The sequence below is a fragment of the Geospiza fortis genome, unplaced genomic scaffold, assembly GCF_000277835.1.
Source record: "Geospiza fortis unplaced genomic scaffold, GeoFor_1.0 scaffold361, whole genome shotgun sequence".
In the NCBI taxonomy this organism is placed as follows: domain Eukaryota; kingdom Metazoa; phylum Chordata; class Aves; order Passeriformes; family Thraupidae; genus Geospiza; species Geospiza fortis.
Window position 1 is genome coordinate 1,380,010 of NW_005054356.1, and position 20,198 is coordinate 1,400,207.

Genomic DNA, 20,198 nt, shown 5'->3' on the forward strand with positions numbered 1-20,198 from the left:
ATAATCAGTGTTTCTCTGCTTCTTCAAAGTGTCATACATAGAAAGAGGCAATTCATTAATGGATCAAACTTCCTGATAGCATAAAAGGCACAAAGAATTCTTCTACCCCATTGCAGGGTAGAAGAATCTCTCAGGGTAGTTTAGAGTGGTGACAGAGGCAGTTCAACCATCAGCTATTTTTGGAGACTTCAGTCTAAGAAAGAAGGTTTAATAAAATTCTGAGAAATTTCCTTTGAGCCTTAAATCAAGGTTTGGAAAATGTCTTTCATACTACATCATTAGCTGCTTTTTGTTTAATGAATATATAGTAAGCTTGAACAGTCAAATCAAATGACTTTATTCCCTTACCTGGTGCCAAGAACAAGCACCTGGGACCACACTAAACTCTGCTGCTTCCTTTCACACTGGAAACAAAAAGCCTCTTTTTGCCAGAAACTTCCACCAACAGAAAAGGGTGTAAGATAAAATAGTTCTCATTCTAAATTTACACAAATCCCAAGGAGAGCTCATTAACCCTGTTCCAATCTTTCCGAAGCAGCAGCATCTGTACTCATAGAAGTGTTCACAGGCTCACAATAAAGTCTACACGAAGCTCAAATATACTTAAAATAAATTCACTGAAAATTCTGCTTAATTACTGACATTTCTTTTAAATAGTAAATAGACGCCCTGTTTCCTGGGAGTTTAAAAAAACCTTAAATTTTACTGGAACACTGAAGAAATGTCATGTATTCTCCAAACAGGCAGCTGAGCACAACAGGGCTGTGGCTGGATCCACTGTAACACCAGGGAGGCTCACAGGTATAATTTTATTTCATCTATGCATACACCAATATTTTGTGATAGTCTCTTACTGTGATTAAAACCAGAAAATGTTTAAGAATTTCCATATTAAATTATGCCTATTTCCTGTTTAATTCAGCTGACAGCTCTTGTATTTCAACATAAATTGAATTAATCTGTCCTTGTTCTTTAAGACTGCTCTGAGAGGAAAACAATGAAGATGTATCAAGAGAAATTAAGTCACGTGAACTTCTGAACCTGTAAATATGGTCTGGTATGGTGGGAATTTGCTGGATAAAAATACAAGTTCAGAACAAAGCATCAGCATTTACTTCAAATACTAATCAAATAAATTAGTAATCAAGTAAAATACAGGGGGATTGCATTATAAAAACAACTGGACTACAGAAAAAGACGTATATAATCCCATTGTCTCAAGTCCTGTGCTGCAGATTCTCCAATTTAAGGAAACTCTTTGTGGGATTTCAATAGAATTATGTGAACACCTCAGTGAAAGCACTGTAGAATTCAAAGGGCTGAAAAACACTCAAACAAAACACTTCCAATAAAAACTAACAAAATATAGCACTAACAAAATTTGCTAGATATTCCTAGTCACAGAAGAGTAAAACACTCCTATCAGGCATTTATCCATGCAGACAAAAATCAGAGATTTCAGGAGATTAATTTGCAAATTATTAATAGTTATACGTGTTTCAATTATGAGAAACAATTGAAATGAAATCAAGTGGCTGCCTGCCCCAGAGACCCTATACTAGAAGGTTTCAGAAGAACTCTTTAATTAATCTGTATTCAAGAATTTATTCTGCTATTAAAGGATAGGAAACCAGCTTTCCATTAGTTCCTCTTAAACTCTGATCAGGTAAACTCAAATTGGATTATCTGGAAGCCCATTGAGAGGGAGCTGCTCTGTGTAGATAAGATAATAGAGATTTAAAAAGAGTAAGTAAGGATTATTTCAGAGGATCTAGCACTACATCTTTGATACTGTCTGTAAGACTTCCCACTCCTTTCTCTGAACAACATTAACATTTTTGAGGCAAAAATACTTCACATATCCGCATTTTCTACTAGTTTTGCACCTCAAGATGCATCTCAAAGATGTGTATTTATCACTCTTTTACACATAATAAGACAGAGGATACAAGAAAAGGTAAATAGGAGATTGAGGTGTCTTGCTCAAAATCATAAAAAACTTGGACAAGAAAAAGCTGGAGGTCCTAATTGTCTGTCTGTGGTAAGTATCCAAACTGCACACAATACTCTGCACACACCCAAGCAATCAGGCTCTGTCTCCCACCTTTCCCAGCTTCCCAGGGGTATCCTCACCAAAGAAAATGTTTTGCCTCCTTTCACACCCCAAAATCTGTGACATTTGAGATATCCCCACGGGAAACATCCCCCACTGCAGTGAATATGTTTGTCACTACTTTATAAAGCTAGTGATGCTGTCAAAGCAGAACAGCTCTCTTCTTCTGCCATGATGTATTTAGACAGGAATAATAATATATCTATCATTATACCCATCAGGGTGGTTATCTACAGGGACAGATAATTTTGTTCTGTTGCCTACATAATTAAGGAACACTTCTGGCAGCAAAGAGATCCCAGCTCACATCTTTTCTTACTGAGACTCTACTATCTCATTACCATCTTGAAGATTTTGGTGTCAAAACCATTTTAAGGACTCCAAAGCCCCGTTGTGACTCTGCTGCAGGTTAAGGGATCCCACTGAGCACCACCTCCACTGCCAGGTTGTAAATCAGACCTCAAAACTGATCCCTGTTAAAAATAATCTCCCCAAAATAGAAGAGAGAAGGAGTAAGGGTTACCAGGGTTATTTTTAAGCTGGGCTGGCTCAATGCTCTGATTGACCCTGGGGAGCCAGAGGAGGTTTGTCTGGCCCGGGGTGGGTGGCACAGGGAAGGGGTGGCTGTGGGCACAGGGGATGCTGAGCTGCCTTTGAGGCTGAAGCCAGAGTGTGGTAAAGCTCAAGGACACCACTCAAAAACCATAATAAAACCATTCAGCAGCAGTGGTAGTGGGAGATTCAAAATAACTACAATGGAGCAGTGTAATAAACTGAAACCAGGAGACCTACAGACAACATCAGCATCTTTTCTGAACATCCACATCTGGAGAGCCATAGCCTGCAGTCATTCCTCTGGTATTTTGCCTTTCAATATCTAATACTCTGATTCTACTACTTTCTAAATTTTTCTGAACTTAGTATGGTATTTTCAAGAGGCATCTTCCTCAGCTGAAAGCAGATAAATTAAAAATAGGTAGCTCTAAATCCTGCTCAGCTAATTTGAATATTTCATTAAAACCAGAGAATTATAAATGGACTGTGACCCAAAGTAAATAGGTTTTATTTGGTAGCTTGGTTCAATTGGGTTGATCATGGAGTGTGAAATGTTGATAAAATGGGAACATTTCCTTCCCTCTTCTAAAAGTAAGTGCAAAAAGAAAGGGATGAGAAGAAGGCCACTATTACTGGGGATGAAGAAAATATCCTAACCACTGTCTGGTATGCAGAACAGGAATAAAAATATCACTTTTATAACCCAGCTAACCCAACATCACCTGACATTTGAGGCAGATATACAACTAGTTTGAATTATTCAAACTACCTATGATGTTGATTTTTGACACTGAAAACACACAGACACACAGGTGTGTTAAGCTAAATCAGTCAAGGGACAAAAATGATGGAAATATCCTTTGGAAGCCTCAACTATAGATCTGATCTACTAGAAATTGCAATATTTTAAAATACCAGCATGATTATGTGGACAGAATTCCTTCCAGTCAGTACTATGTTTTGCCTTTCTCCATATGCTACTACTTGTATTCAAAAATTTAATTTCTTAATACCAACTGTGCTGAATTAATAATCTCCAACATAGTAAATTTTCAGCTTTAAAGGGGATGTTTAACCTAGCATTACACTGTACCAACATTATTTTTAACTCAAGCTGTTGTTTTTTAGGTTTTTTTAATTCAAAACAATATGGTCTACACAAATGACACACACTTCCTGAAAGTCAAAAACTGCAAAGCAAACAGATGGAGACCCAGACTAAGAAAAGAATTAGAATATCAGAATACAAAAGTTGCTCTTTGAATCCTAATTTACATGTAGAGTAAGATCCCAATATTTATCACACTGTAAAGCTCCTACATTCTTCCTGACTTTATTCTGCCTTTCACATCACACTGAACCTTGCTGTTAGGAGACTTGCATTCCAGCTCCACCTGTTCCACAGAGAATTATAAACACAGATTTTGATCTCTACTTTAAAATTCATTTCAACTGCTCCTTCATGAAGATGATCTTGTGTAGCTGGAGAAGAAATCCCACAATCCTTGTGCTGGCCTCTGTCAGCGCTTTCTCTTCAGGAGAGCGACCCAAATTAATGTTTAGGGAAAGAAGAATGGGCATTTGAAGGGAAGCAGAACAGCCCAGTATTTAAGAGTATAGTCCTAAGAATTTGCAGCCCTCAAAGAACATCCCCTTGGGACACGAGTGTTCCTCCTCCCTACCCTCATGCTCTCCCTAGGGCAGAGAACAGCATCAATACTACACTGAGGAAAGTATGTGCTCAAGACAGCTGAAATGTGATTTCCCACGAAGAAAATGCAAGAGGCAGAAAGCAAGTTCTGCATCTCAAACCAGACAGCTTTACACAGGGCTGGCATTGCTAAACAATCCCCTCCCTCCTTTCCAATCAATCCTCTGTATAGGAAAAGGTTTATGAAATTCTTCCCCCAGTGCACTGGAGGAGGAAACAGATGATGGAGATTTCCTTAGATTTAAAGCATAACTAGGACAAGGCTGTCCTTTCTGCTTCCACAAAATTATTTTTTTCTCCAAAGTACTTTTAGTTAATCTGTAACAAAATCAAAATTATTTCTACAGTGGTACTCAAGGATTCTGATTTTTGTTCCTATGCACTGAGAGCTGGCATCTAGGGACACTCTAGATCTTAACTTGATTTAAATCATGCAATTAAAATGCAGGTTCAGTTTTCCAGGTACCAAAGGACTACAATCTACATTCAGACAAACTCAGAAATCAGAGATATATTAATTTATATAATCACTGAGGGCAGAGTGAGCCAACAACAGTCCTTCAACATCTGTGGCTAATGCATCTCCAGTTTAAAACCTCAACCCTACAAACATTTACATATGAAATAGTTAATCATGCCAATGAAGTAAGCCACCAGTCAAAGTTATGCACACACCTAAACCTCTGTAGACTCAGGGCTTAAAAATTTAAGACAATACCTTTGCTCAGAGAAGAAAAACTAGTTTTATAGGAGCACTGTTATTCCTGAAGTTGTGTGTCATTCAACACCTCAAAGACTCTTCACTGAACTTGGAATTATTTATAGACTTTGTAAGTCACACAATTACACCCTGCTTTCAGTGCAAAAAAGGGAAAAATTAAAAGAAATCACTCCAATTGAATGGAAGAATAAAAAGACATCTAAGATAGAAGATACAAGGAAAATCCAGTATTTCAGTACGAGGTAGGTCACAGGAACTTGTTGCAGCATTGTCACAGATCACAACCTGAACTAGCACAAACAATGGCAGTAGGAGAGCTGTGGGCACCCAGCCAGTGCAGAAGCACAGAGGGAGGAGCAAGGAACCACTGTCTTCTCTCTCAAATATTCTCCTAAAACCACCTTCAAAGCATGAATTTTTCTGTGCCCCCAGCAGGAGAGATCATCCATGAAGGGATGGAGTATTTCTGTGAATAACACTGACAAATGTCTAAATGACAGAGGTGTGAAGTTAAAAATCTCAAATTTAAGATGATTTAAGACAAAATGCCAATGACTACATTTAATGTGCTAGAGAGAATCATACATCCCCCTCCACCAACCTGTCTGTGCCTGTTACATTGAAAATGATTTGAAGATTACAGTGCAGTATTTCCAATTAACTGCTGAAGTCACCTGACTTCTGCCTTGTACACAAAGCATGTGGGTTTGTTTGGTTGGTTATTTTTCTTTTGATAAAGACTGACCAAAGCAGAGAAATTCCTAGAAGCAGCAACATTTGGAAAAGGTAACTGTCGTTGGTCTCACAGACCGTCTTGTTCAATAATGTTTACATATCAAACATTACAAACTGAATTAAGAATTGCTGTGGTGCAAACTATCCCACATCTTACTACTATTCACATTTGCACTTTCATTTCCAGCATTTGGGACTGCTGGTGTAAATGCACAATGCTTTTTGATACATCATCATAATTCCTCCCCTTAGCCTCCTGGAACAGTGCACGGAGAGAGAAATACAAGTTTTGAAACACTCCTGCAGTACTGCAAGTAGAAGGTACTTCATGGCAATTAACAAAAATATCTTCTCAGTGTTTAAGTGTTCAGTGTTTGCAAACTGTATTTTCATGGGCTTCTGCTACAAGTCTGGTTCAGATACAGGAGAAATTAATCACCGTGAGTGGGCACAAAGTTGTATCATCAATTAAATAATTATCCTTGATGCATTTACTGTGGGACTGCTGGCACCTCAAATGATTAACCAGGGCTGGGACAGGGACATGTGTGTGTGGAGCCTCTGCAGAGAGCCTGGCTGACACAGAGTCTGAATCAGCAAGAAAACTCCACCGTGCTCTTCCAGAAGAGAGAAATCAGCACCATTAAACAGCAGCTAATAATCAAGAGAGTGCTGTGTGTATCTCCACTCCTTTTGGGCAGGGCAATTCCCAACAAATCCAAACTTTACGTCCAGCACTGTCCATCTTGACTCTGTGGCTAATTATTTCACCAGAGCACAAAAAGCAGGCAAGAGTCTCCATGTTCCTGAAGGATCAGCTGGAATATTCTGGCTGTGTTGCTGTAAATTCGATTAGCACTCATCAAAGGCACCTACTGCAATAATTCCCAGAGAGCAGCTCACTGTTCTGGGGAAATGTTTACTACAGGGCAGTGAAATACAATCATTTGCAGAAAGGCATGGCTGCCTGTGGGTTACTCACCGGAGGGAAATCGAAGTCTATCTGGTTTGCTAAATTTAAGATGTAGTCGATTCGAAACTGGTTCTCTGGATTGGCTAGTTCCACTGGAGGTGCCAAATTGCCCATTGCTGTCACTATTGTCTGCAAAGAAACACAAGTAAAATATTGCAGAGAGTGTCTAAATAGCCACCCGGAATAGTTAAAAAACAATAGCTTGTAAGTTTACCTCTATAGCTTCTTTAATATTGTTTTTAATATCCTGAATTTTCATTTTCTTCTCCCTGTAATAAAAAGGCACATCATTAAATTTATAAGCCACAAAAGCAGAATACCTTTTTAAAACAGAACATGAACTTGAAAAATATTCTATTAAAGCTGTATTGCCTAAAGTGCTTTCAGTCACTGAAGACGTTTGTACATAGACTTATTTAAATATCTCAAAACTTTTCTACTTAAGCAGTAAGATCTATTTGCACCTATTTTAAGCAGTAACATCTACTTGCATCCAAAAATCAGTGTCTAATTATGCTTTAATAAAAACTTACTACAGCCTTAGACTGGGACTAAGACATTCTGCAGAATCAAACAGATTTTGATTCATTTGAATGCAAAATACTAAACATACGTGAAAGTTCTTTAGGAAAGTACACACTGGAAACAAACAGAAAGGAAAAAAGGGTGAGTTACTAAAAGCAGAAACAAATGAAAGGAGACCAAAGAACCTCAAAACATAAAAAAATTAAATCACAAAAATTATGCCCTAGCAGAACAAACCATAGCAGAGCACTCAACCTGACACAAGACATTGAAACAGTCTGGATGTGAAACAACAGTGAAGGATTAATCAAAGTATAGAGAATTATCCTTGGCTAGAAAAAACCACTTGGAATGAATACTATCATTTGGTATTAACTGCAGTCCCATTAACCAGCCCAGCAGGCTGGAGCAGGACAGTGCAAACCTTTGCCTCTGCTCCTTGGTACTGCATTTGGTGTCAAATCTGACAGCAGGTAAATTTCAATGCTAAACAGTGCAATCAAACCAAATACATGATCAAACATTTGGTGTAACCAGGAATTAGCACCTTAAAAGTACTACTAGGACTGAGCCTGTAAACTGTAACTTAATTGCAAAGCACTGTGATAAAATTTTTAACATTATTAATTTCTTGCTGTAAACAGCATAAAATCACTACTCTGAGGGAAACCAAGTTAGCCATGAAATTACTAAAAAAAGCCAGCTAAACTGTCTAAGTGACCTTTTAATCTTCATTGAACTGCTTTTACAAGACTCTTTGATTATGGAATATTCATATCAACATTTATTTTTTTTTTCATTTTGAAAACTAAAATTTTCCAGCCCAGTGTCCCAGAGACTATGAAGTATCAACAGCATTTCCTTTTTTTACCCTTTTAAAGATAGTAACTCACAGCTTCAGCTTACAGACCCCAGCTTGAAAATCTCATTTTATGGAGTTAATTCAGTAAGCATATTACAAAAGCTTTTTATCACTTTTTCCTTTCTATAATTACTCACAGTCAAAAACCAAAATGAAACTGAAAGCATATTCACCAATCAAGAAGGCAGAAGAACAGCAGGGAAAAAAAAAAGACTAATAACAAAGCAGACACATCCAGGAGTGGTGGGAATTATGGCTATCAAATGAAAAATTAATGCAGCTTTTGTAAAAGACAAAAAGGAAAACACCACCATGCCAAGGATCTGCTTGCACATTGCCCAGCTGTGACTGCAATGCCAGTGCTGCTCTGGCAGAGGGGCAGCAAACACCAAATCCTCGTGTTCAGGATGACACTGCTGCGTGGGGAATGGCTCTGAATCAGCAGCACAGCCCAAACATAAATGTGATTATCCCAGAACATCAGCTCCTCACTGAGCCCAGGTCCTCAGAAGTTTGGGGCAGGGACAGGAAGGTCAGTGAAGCTTGATGCAGAGAGAAAATGGAATGATCAATACTTAGATGAAAATTCAATGTTTTCCTAGACTTCTTTACCTACCCACAGACCACCTTATTCCTGAAAATTACCCATTTTTTGCTACAGAGATTTGGCACTGCTGATGAGAACAAGGCAGTGAGCCAAGAAAGGCCAAAGGCACCAAATTAAGGAAAATAGATTAGACAGGATAAGAGAGAAAAAAAAACTAAGGGCTTTTCACCCTCCTCCTAACTTCTACAGCTCCAGGTCTTGACAAACTCTCCATTCCACAACCAAGATGCAGGGTGCACAAATACTCTGTTTTTCAGCAGTGCACATGTGGTTACAGAGACACCATCCACTTTCAGTTTTCAAAAATCATGTTTAATAATTAAAAAATGTAAATAATAGTATGAAAGCAGGAAGTGTTTATCAATGACAGTGTAAGCAATTTGTCTGGCTTTTATTCTGCCTACAAATTTCAGCTGGATCTTGAATTTAATGAACATGTATCCAGATTTTGCCCTGTTTAGATCAAAAGGGCAACTGATATGATGAAAGCCAAGCAAGATACCGGTATTTTTAAGGAATTAGCACTCATTTTGCTTTGGTTTGGAATATATCACAAGAAAAAGAGAAGTTTAGGGAGTTTGCATTGCTTAGAAGCAAACTCTGTTTATTCTCTCTTCCCTGGAACACTTGCTATTAATTGTCTCAAAGCATCAATGAGGTGCACACTGACCTGACTCTTCCATGCCATACTGATAAACCTCATTATTTTAATTAAAGATTTCAGTCAAACGTCCACGTTTACACCTCCTGGCTGATCCTCTCACTACTAAGTGATAATGAACACAGAGAAACGTTAACCTGCAGCAATTAACAAAGTGCCTGATAACCATCATCATCTTTACAACAAGGATACTCATAGTTCCTATTTCTGGTGTTGTTGCCATGGCCCTATAGCCTGCCCAGTAAACAAGGAATCCCATTACACAGCAGTGGATGTATCACTCTGTTTTGTGTTTTGTAATGTTTACTGGACATAAACTTTCCATGACAATGAGACACTTTATTCTTCTGGAACTCAGCATGTTCATCCATCACCCATCCAACAGCAGCTTACAAACAACTCTAACTTCTCACAAAAAAACCCAAAAAAGCCCCCAAAAGGTGACACTCATTTTACTCAGGGACTAATGAGGTGAAGCACAGAAAACCAACATCCCACTGCTCTGCCAAACTGTCCTTTTGTTTTTAGAAACCCAGCCAGGTTGCACCTCAAATTTCCAGAAGTACTCAAACTTTTCCACAACCACAAAGACTGAATATTCAACTTAGATTCTTTCCTTTTTAAATTCTTATTCCCAGGTGCTGGCACAAAACCACAAAAGAAAAAAAAAAAGCTGGGCTGCCGAAATGTTTTCCTCTGGAACATCCTGAGTAGTTTGGGAATGGCACCAATGCTCTCCTGGCCAAGGAATGACTGATGTCTCTGCAGGCCTGTTCTGTATCTTTAGATGTCATGGGTTAATAAGGTCATATTTTTAATCTTGTTTAAAACTTTTGCTTAGGCTGTGCAAGGTAGGCCAAACAAAGCATTAAACTCTATTAGTTGAGGATTAGAAGAAAAATCTCAAATCCTGCTGTTTTTAATATTTAAATGGGCCAAAGAAAAGCTGCACATAGCTTTCAGGAAAACTAATAAAGTCTATTTTAGGTACTATAAAAAAAGATGACATTTTAATTCAAGTAACATTAAATCAGAATGACATCAAAGGTCAGAAAAATCAAATATTCCTTGAAAACCAACCTAATTAGTATTTAGTAAAGAACTTCTCCACCTGTGTTGAACTTTATTATTAAAAAGGCAACATTTTTACTCAGACTTTATCAAATCTTACGCAAAGAACACATTAACAAACAGATTCTCAGAAAGCAAAAACTAATTTAATTTTAATGTTCATTTCTGGTTTACTTTACAGATAATACAAATGACCATTACTTGGAAAAAATACTTAAAATTTAAGAAGAACATTCCAGAGGATAAAGATTCAGTTCACCCCAAAACCTTTGGCATCTCCCAGGTAGAAAGATAATTTTTAAAAATGGTGCTGAAATTAATTTGTCACAACAAAACACATTAAACAATTAGGGGGATCCAGAGATGATGGACAGGGATGATGGGACACCTTGATGCCATTAATCTAATTCCTAAAAGCAAAGAAGTTTGAATTTTTTGGTCAGTGCAGACACGTTAGGAAACCCTGGAGAGTTCTGCAGCTCAAAGAATATATAGACTATTTAATAGGGCATACTAAAATGTAGTCAGAGAGTGTTAATGCAGAGCCTTTGTCTCCTTTACAAGGCTGTAAACAGCCCAGCCTCTATCACCTTCAGGGACTGGAGTGATGCATAAATTACCTTTATTTCTGAAGCAGTCAAACTTTGCTGACTCTCGAACCTGCTGACAGAAGAGCTGCAGCAGGGCAAGGCTTCCCTTCCCCAGGTAAAGCACTGCACTAATGAGTCAATTTGCAAGTGGAAGAGCCAGAATGAAAACCTCACAAAGCAATTCATTTGCCTCTGACTTTTTATGGTAGAAAATGACATTTTTGTGTTTCACATAGGTGCATCTCCCTGCTTTTTCAGGAATTGCCAACAAATATGAATGCCCAGGGAAGCAGCCACGGGCTGTCCCCTTCAGAAGCCCATCAATTACACACTGACAGCCAATGAAAACTAAATAGATCAATTTTGTTTTAAAACACAACTCAGTTCTTTGACAGGCAGTCATGCACTTCACAAGCACGTGGGATTTAAACATGCCTATTCATCTAAATAAAGTGTCTTTGATGCAGTGAAACATGCTGATGGATTTAATAAATATTCCATAAAATCTGCATTAAAATTTATTTACTGAACCTTATGGAAACTAAGAGCACTACCTGCCAATCCACCTCAGAGAAACAGAGCTGAGCAGTCCAGATCTTCAGACACAAGACCACGAGCAAGGAAAGTCAATTAAGGTTTTGCTACCAATGCACGTTACAAAAATCGTGCAGTACTTTACAATTCAACTAAAAGATAAATTTGTTTCAGCCTGGGTTATTTCTAACAGAACATGGCAATTACCTCAAAATATAACAGCTAGAACAGCAAAGAGGGCAGAGGCCAAGTTAGAGGCACTTGAAAATGTGGAAAAACAGTTGCCTAGAGTATTCGGAGTGAAGCTGAAATAATTCATCTTAGACCTGTGACAAAGGACCAATTTTACAGACAAAACTGCTAAAATGCAAGAGCAAAACCCACTACGTATCTCCTGCAAACTCAACAGCATTGATATCACACTGCTCAGTGTTCTGCCAACTTCAAAGAGATTTTTCTGGTCTGTACTGACAAACCCTTGCAGTGCCATGGGCAGGAGCTGCAGCTGCACAGCAGTGACTGCACAGCTCAGAATGGGAAACAGGATTGACTTGGGTCCTCACTTGCAGGGGAGCTGGAAGAGATTTTCTAACCACGTTAATATTTTGTTCTTGGTCAGCACCTGGTAAAATGAAATGGTACCCAAGGCACAGGAAGCTGACACAATGCACCCTGAAAAGCACTTTACAGTCAGTATGTGCTGGTAATTTTGACCACAGAGATTGAGCATCTCCCTGGAAGCACGAGACCCTTCCTGCAGAGAGTTGCCCCTCTCTAGCACTGTGCTCTTCCTCCTATACCACCCTTCCTCCACCCAAACATCTACTTCACTTTGAAAATTCTTTGTTGGACTTCTCCAAAATTCCAGGTATCAATACACTGTACCATTCAGCTACCAAAGATCTTTCAATATTAGAAAAAGAACAGCTATGAGAATAAACTATTTGCTTTCTCTGTAAATAAGTAACACCTTTTGGAAAAAGAAAAACCCAACAGGCTGAATAATTTTGTCATTATATACTTTGAATTAAAGACACAGTTAAAAATTGATTATGTTGGACAGATCTAACTGTGACTGAAATTATTTGGGAGAACTTAGTTCAATTATCCCCTGAAGCATAATCACTTTTTCACACAATATGTGATGCAATGTATGGAGCAGAGAACACAAAAAGGGCTTCCACAAGTTCCCTTTTAAAGATTGTGAAAAGCACTGCAAATTGCTTTACCACTGCTTGTTTTAATACACTGCAATATTTTTCTCCATGAGTAAAATTCACACCTTACTATGTAGCTATAAACACGTGAACATTTGATAAGAAATACAATCACAAAGAGATACCTCTGTTAATGGAATGACAGAACCATTCTCCAAGTCAGAAGTCAAGAAACACAAATTACTGAAGTGTTGATTAAAAAAAACACATCACAGCTCTGTGAAAGCAGAAATTGTGTTATTTTTGATCATTATTTACGTTGCAGTGTTAGAGGCTGAGATGTGACCTGTTTCTTACCTTTGGGAATGGCACCACAATGAAATGATACCAAACTCTAAAAAAGGCATCCCTGACTATAAACGTAATAAACTCCATTTTTAGGTTTATTTTATCTCTGCTCCCTGTGATACCCGAAGTGCAAAGGTTAAAGGTTTATTCTGCCTCCATGGATATTCTGATGCAAAGACTGGCTGTGGGCAGACTTTGCTCCTGATGAAGTTCCAGGACTCTGGCACAGGCACGTGGCACCCTGGTCATACCACCTGCCCAGGTGGATGTGGCACAGAGATGCTATTCTGGCTCTAAGCCACCTTGAGGCTCCCCTTCAGCTTTGCAAATTCCTACATAAAACCAGTTTAACTGGTTTACAGTCCCTTTATACCTGTTAGTGGCACAAAGAGACCATCACAGACACAATATTAAGCAGCATAATTCTGCTTATCCTGCTCCATTTACCTCAACTAATTAACTAGCAATAGTTTAGGTAAGGGATGAAAATAGAATTGTTCACAAAGAGCTCTGTGATGTATGAGCCTGACAAAGGCCCTTCAGTTCCTGCTGTGCAATTAAACACCTCTGTAAATTGCAAACCCTGCCTGTAGCTCCCCAGGCATTCAGAGGGGAACACACTGGTGTCATTTTCTTGCTCTTAGTACAGGTAATTAAAGCATATTGCAATAAAAGGTGTCCTCAGAAGTTTAGCATTCTCTCTGGACACTTGATACAATAATTAACAAGGCTGGAGAGTCTTCAGAGGACACTGTGGTTCCTTTCTGCTCCGGAAGGACACCTCAGAACCGGCAGGAACGGGAGGACTCAAGGCAAATTGCTGAATCATCTTGCCTTGTACAATCCACTACTTCCAGACAATCAAACTGCTGTCAGGAAGCAGAGACGTTTTTAATTATTTATTTAACTATTGTGAATGTAGCCATTATTAACACAGAATAAAGGAAATGTCCATTGCACATCACTTTTTTTTAAACACTTCTGCCCAGCTGCGCAGCAGCACTGAAACAGCACATGACACCTCTCAGGATGGCCCCTCTGCTGCTCCCGGCTGTGTTTGTACAGCCACCCCTCAGAGCAGAACCAACCTCCTGGGTTCTCCTCCATCCCTGCAAGACCAGGAAAAATACTATTGTGGGAGTATATAGTGCCCAGGCACTGCATGCACATGGATAAACAACACCTGTGTTCAATTTGGGCCGTTTGCTGTGCTAAATGTTAAATCTGTGCCACTTCCATCGCCTCATCCTTTGCCTTCAAACTCAGGCGGGTAACAGCAGCCTTGTGGAGGGTTCCCGTTCTCACCTTAGCTCTCACTTTCAAAGCACTTCTGTCCAACCTTTGAAACATCAATTTGGTGAGTGTCCTACATGTGTCATTTGCGCTAAAGCTGTTTTGGAAATGCCTGCATTCCAGTAACTTCTTCAGCCAGGATTGGGCAGGAAGCTTTGGAAGAGAAGGCAATCACATCCCAGAGCTCTTCAGGGGTTTGTGCACAAGAATGAGAGGAATAGCTCCTATAATGGCTGATGACCTCAGTGCTACTTAAAGCTGAAAAAGTACACAGCTGGCTAAGGGCCAATATTAAATGGAAAGAAGCCCTAAAATAAAAATGGCTGGAACAGTGGATGCCAAGTAAGTGTAAACACAGAGCAGCCAAAGCAGGATGCAATGCAGTAGGGAACACACTGATGAGACAGGTGGAAAATGGTTGGTCCTGAAAATCCCTTGATATATTTTTTTTAGTGGTTATGATCTCTGTTATCATCTGAAACACTTCTGGCATGTGATATTGTAGGCAGCTGATCTGGAAGGTGGTTGCCTCAGCAGTGACAAAAGGCAAGGTTTTTTTCCTCACTCAAATAAAAAGCAATTATCTAACCTATTTCACCATTTTCCCCCGATATTTCTAAAAAATTCCATTAAACTCTCAATGACCCAAACACTTAACATTTTCTAAATGCTGTAGGATTTAGTATTGGTAGCTCATAAGTTCAGAAGGACAACCTGAACAGCAGAGCAGTTAAGGCAGGGGATGTAGACCCAAAAAACCAGGGGGAATTATTTGGACAAGAAAAAATGAACTGTTTTTTAAACTATGCAGCTGTCACTGAAAGTTAATATTCCAAAGAGACATTAACATTAAATGCTTTATTCACCACACTTTCTACAGCAGTGTTGGACTGCAGTCACTGAATCAAGTCTTTCCTTCACACCTGTTAAATCCAGATTTTTTACCATGGACAAAATCTGAATGAAGGAAGATTTCCACAGTTATCTTCAAAGATAAAGAGCTGTCAGGTACATGCAACTTTGCTCATAAAGAATTACAGACTCAGCATTAGCAGCAGAAACTAGAATAGCCCCTACTGATCTCTGGTTTTGGGAAGTTCAAGTTCACAGTCATTCTTAAGAATGTGCTGTCACACCTAAATGGTGATTTCCATTGTACACTTTATTAAAATACAAATTTCAGTAGAAAGATAGTTTTCTGAGAAACATTGTAGATGTCATGTTTCCACGTAAAGACTCAGCATAAAGTTTCCTCTGAAACATCCAGAAAAAGATCTTGTGAAATTTTTCAAGTCCTGACAGATTTCAAGAGTTGCAGTTGTGTATTTATACTCCCAGACTGTGTATGAATTTACTATGGCTGTGCACATAAACTGCAATTTTAGGACATAGAACAGCTAAATATTGGAATGAGCAAATCTGAAAATGTGTCCCTTGAAGATCCAGGCCAGGGCATGAAGAGGCAGGTGCAACACAGCACACAACAAAGCAAGGTGCTGACAATTTTGGCTCTAATCCATCAAAGCACTTAAGCACATGTTTAATTTTAAGCACATGAGTAATTCTATCAACTTTAATAGGGCTACTCATGGTTTAAGTACTGTGATGGATGGGGGCCAGAACACCCAGAACCTTTAAGAATGCTGCATGGCCTATGTTACATGGAGAAAATACAGCATTCTCCCACTGAACAATTAAGTTATAAATGCTTTGAGAGCAAAATTTACCCTAAGTTGAACTCAGCTATGCTTATGTAAACTCAGAGATGGAAGTTCTTCCACAGCCTTTGAAGACAAAATATGATGAGAGTTCTCATGTACAAGAAGTCCATAAATTTTTATTTTGCCCTTCTTTTTTCTCTGACAGCTCTGAGTCACCTCTGTCCATCATGCTTTGCTTTTAAATAGGGAGATTAATTAAGTACACCAAAACTTTAGCTACTAGTAACACTCTTAAATATGATGCTTTTGGTTGCAGTTTGCAACCATCAGTACCACAGCCTTCCTTACCTCATTCATGTCCAATTGCAAGAGGCTTAACAGTGCAGTAACTCCTGTCTAACATTTATTTTCAATTTTCAAAGCTGTGCCCATGCCTCTTCTGTACAGATACAAGGCGCTACAAATTTGTGTCTTTAAGTAAAATTGGGATTTAAGTATTTTACACAGCCAATACTAAGGATGTGAAAAAGAAAGAAAACCCCACACGAGCTCTGCAAATTTCTAGCTAGGACAATCTCTAAATCAGTGGTGACTTACTCCATCTCTAAACCACTCACTAGAAAATTCCTGATCTTGTTTTATCTTAATATGGCTCCACAACATGTGACCAAGTCTCATAAAATAATTTGCTAAGAAAGGGAAGAATGGAACAATTTGAGAAATCACTTACAGATTATGTTCTTCTTGGTTTGCTGTTTGTTTGTTTTGAGTTTTTTTACTTGTTGGTAAACAAGCAGCAGAAAGAACACAAAACCAAATATCTTCTGTGTGGACTGTGCATTCTGAAATACCTGCAGCAATGGAATTATATACCACTACTTATGAAATGGATTTTATAGCAAATGAAGTACACTACCAGGGAACTTGAAAATTCCATTAAACACAATTTGAAAGAAAGAAAAAGCTTTGAAACTATGTTACTGCAGAGTTTCCACTTTTTACCAGAACTGTCGCTTTATTAAAAGAGAGACAAAAGCAAACTAAAACCAAAAAAACACCACAGACCCTGCTTGCAAAAAAAATACACGGCTGTGCTTGTCTCTGAGTGAAATCCTCAGCATCACACACAACACCCAGCTAAAGTTGTCTTTATTTCACATTAATATGTCCAATGCTTTTGCCACATTGCGCCATTTTTAAAACAAGGAATGTGCTTTATTCCGAGCACTTCAGGGTGTCCTCACAGCTTCCAGCAATCCACTGGTTAATCAGGGCTGTTACTCCACATTCAAACACAGACACACTTCAACTCTGTTCCAAACTGGAATTCAAAGTAGTTTCTCTCCATTCAGGGTGGTTTTAAAATATTTTTTCCAGAGTCCCACTCGCTGTTAATTGATCTTCCCCTACCTCTGGCACAAGTGTCAGTGAGCAGGTAATCCTCAACAGAGCAAAGTTACCAACCAGAAATAAACCAGAAATGAACCATTCAGCTCTGTTACCCCTGATGACAGCTCACATGGAGCTTCACAGATCAATACTCAGCCTCGGGTTTATACAGGTTTGTTAATGCCACAGTCACACAACTGCTTATTAATACCTGTGTGGTAAGAAGCAAGTATATTATGGCACGAGAGAATGAGAATTAAAACAAGCAAAATTTGGTGTGAATTAGTGCCACTGAAAGAGCACTTGGATCAGAAAATCACAACTCCTGCATACAGAGTCTCAAGTAACCTGACTGCACTGCTGATTTATTTTGCATCTACCATACCACTGAGTTTACTACTGAATTTTTGCTGAGACAAGCCTGTGCCAAATCTCAAGGTGGCACGAACCAGGGGTTGAATGCCCCCCATAGCTGGAGTGCTCAGACCAGCCATGACAAAGCAACACTGCTGTGGGCACCAAACAAACTCGCCACAGGGAATCCAGCAGGGAACATCTTGCACAAGTCTTAGCATCATTTCAAAAAAAGATTTCAGCAGTAAAAGCTTGTTGGTCTAAGGCAACACCTGCTTTTTCTTACGAAAGGTCTCCTCCTGTCCCTGTGAGACACCAAAGCTGCTCCAGCCCCTCCTGAACATGGCTGGAAGGGAACACAAACTTGCCCCTGTAGATTAGCACGTTCCAACCCTAAAGCTCTGAGGTACAGCAACATTGGCTTGGTTACAGCAAAGGTCATTCAGATCAAGTTAAGGCTGCCATCAGTGTAAAAGAAAAAGGAATGGTTTTTATATCTGTTAAGTGAACAACCAAAGTATTCACGTTTCCCAAACAGCTCACGGGAAACTTCTGGGATTATTGTCACGGAAGCACAGACTCCCCTGTAAGTTTTAAAATTTGTTTTCTAATATTTTCAAATCCCCTGTTGTTACAAACAACACTTATGTCTCCTGAAACTGTAAAATGACAGGAGGAGGAGTTTTCCATTGCACCTTACTTGTGCAATTGCCAGTGGTTTTGGCCAGTTTTACGTTCTGAAAAAGTTTTCTCTGTTTTAGTCCTTCAAAGTAACAAGAATGAAAAATCACTTCAATAAATTATAATCTTAAGAAAGGCAGTCTCTAAGTACAGCCAAATTAAACTTTAAACTCAGCAAAGCTAAATGAAAATTGTAGCTGTTGACATACATTCCTCATCTGCTCAGTGCAGTTCCAGTGTATTTAAACACAGATACCCTGACACACTTAGACAAGCAAGGTTACTCTCTTAACAGCCCAGAAGTAACACAGAAATTGTTTAAAAACAACTTGCCATGCAGAAGAGATGAACCAGGCTGAATTTCAAAGCCAACACTGGAAAAAGGAAGCATAAAGCAAAAGCACAAAGAATCAAATTTGTGAGTAAAGAAATTCTCCAAAAACAACCTGACACCAAAGCCATCAGTCTCGAAGGCTACACCACACTGGTAACAAACCAAACTCAGGTATTTTTGTACTAATTATCTCAGATATCAACAAGTATCAGGCAATAGCTGCCTTTACAGTATCAACATTGTTTTCTATAATTGTATTTAATATGATACAAGGTATTTTAATTTCTTTTCCAGTTATTAAAAGTTTTGTACTACCAGAAGTGAAGATGATATAAGTATTTGTAAGTAAACACCAAATATTACCAGGCAACAACAACAAAAATACCCTCACTTCCTCCCAAGCCCAGACACCGTCAGCACCACATTAAACCCATTAGCAAAATTCTTAAAGCAGTGTCAGGGAATTTTGTTTCAGGCAACAGCATCTACCTGATGTTCTTGCTGGCCTGACTTTAGAAGACACTGTCAAATAAAAGACATCAAAAATACCAATTTTTTTCTAGACATCTAGAGCTCTATGTACAGAAAAGCTGGAGTCAATTTACTGAGAGAAACACAAGTTTCTGTACTGCTACTTCTGAAATAATTTTACTTCAGATTAGGTAGGGGGGAAAAAAATCTTCCTTTGATACAGAGGAGCTGTAGAAATGAATCTGAAAACACAATACATAGTTCCTGTACCTAGATACTACACTTGTCATTATACTCACTCACTGAAAATGCACAGCAAGAGAAAAATACTTTCAGGCTACAATTCTGGACTTCCAGGGAACCCCACTTTGAGTACCGAAGGGGTTTATTTAAGGAAGGTACCATTTAGAACCAGAATGGTTCATGGATGTTTTGGACAAACAAATTCTGGATCCAAACTAGAGCCTTCCCCAATGCAGCATAAATTAAGTGGAAAAATTCCAAACAGCTCTTATTAAACAGTCTGGAAGCCACAATGTGAAGAAACTTTACATCTACATATATTTGAACTCAATCTGTAAGAAGAATGACCTTTTACTGAGCTTAAAATTGCAAATTAATTATACCTGAATTGGCACACTTATTTTCATTTCCCCTGACAAAAGGGAAGTTATATTGTTGTAATTTAAGTCAAACCGTGACAATGGCACAATTATCATGTCCTGGCCCTGACCTGACATTTCTAAATGATAACAAAAAAGTTAAAGACACAGTTCATGCTGACAGTATGTAATGAATGAGAATGTTAGGCCAAAAGTTATGTGAGAAATTACTTGCTGATACTTAGCTCAT

General features: G+C 38.7%; 1 protein-coding gene across 1 annotated transcript in view; it reads right to left on the reverse strand.

Moving 5' to 3' along the window:
• The window catches only part of GNAS (GNAS complex locus), an 80,036-nt gene that overhangs the window by 42,146 nt on the left and 17,692 nt on the right, over nucleotides 1–20,198 (reverse strand). The window contains exons 2-3 of the mRNA XM_014308077.2: nucleotides 7,023–7,077; nucleotides 6,818–6,937 (exon numbers count right to left, since the gene is read on the reverse strand). Coding sequence (XP_014163552.1) covers nucleotides 6,818–6,937; nucleotides 7,023–7,077 — 175 coding nt within the window. The remainder of the gene's footprint in view (nucleotides 1–6,817; nucleotides 6,938–7,022; nucleotides 7,078–20,198) is intronic.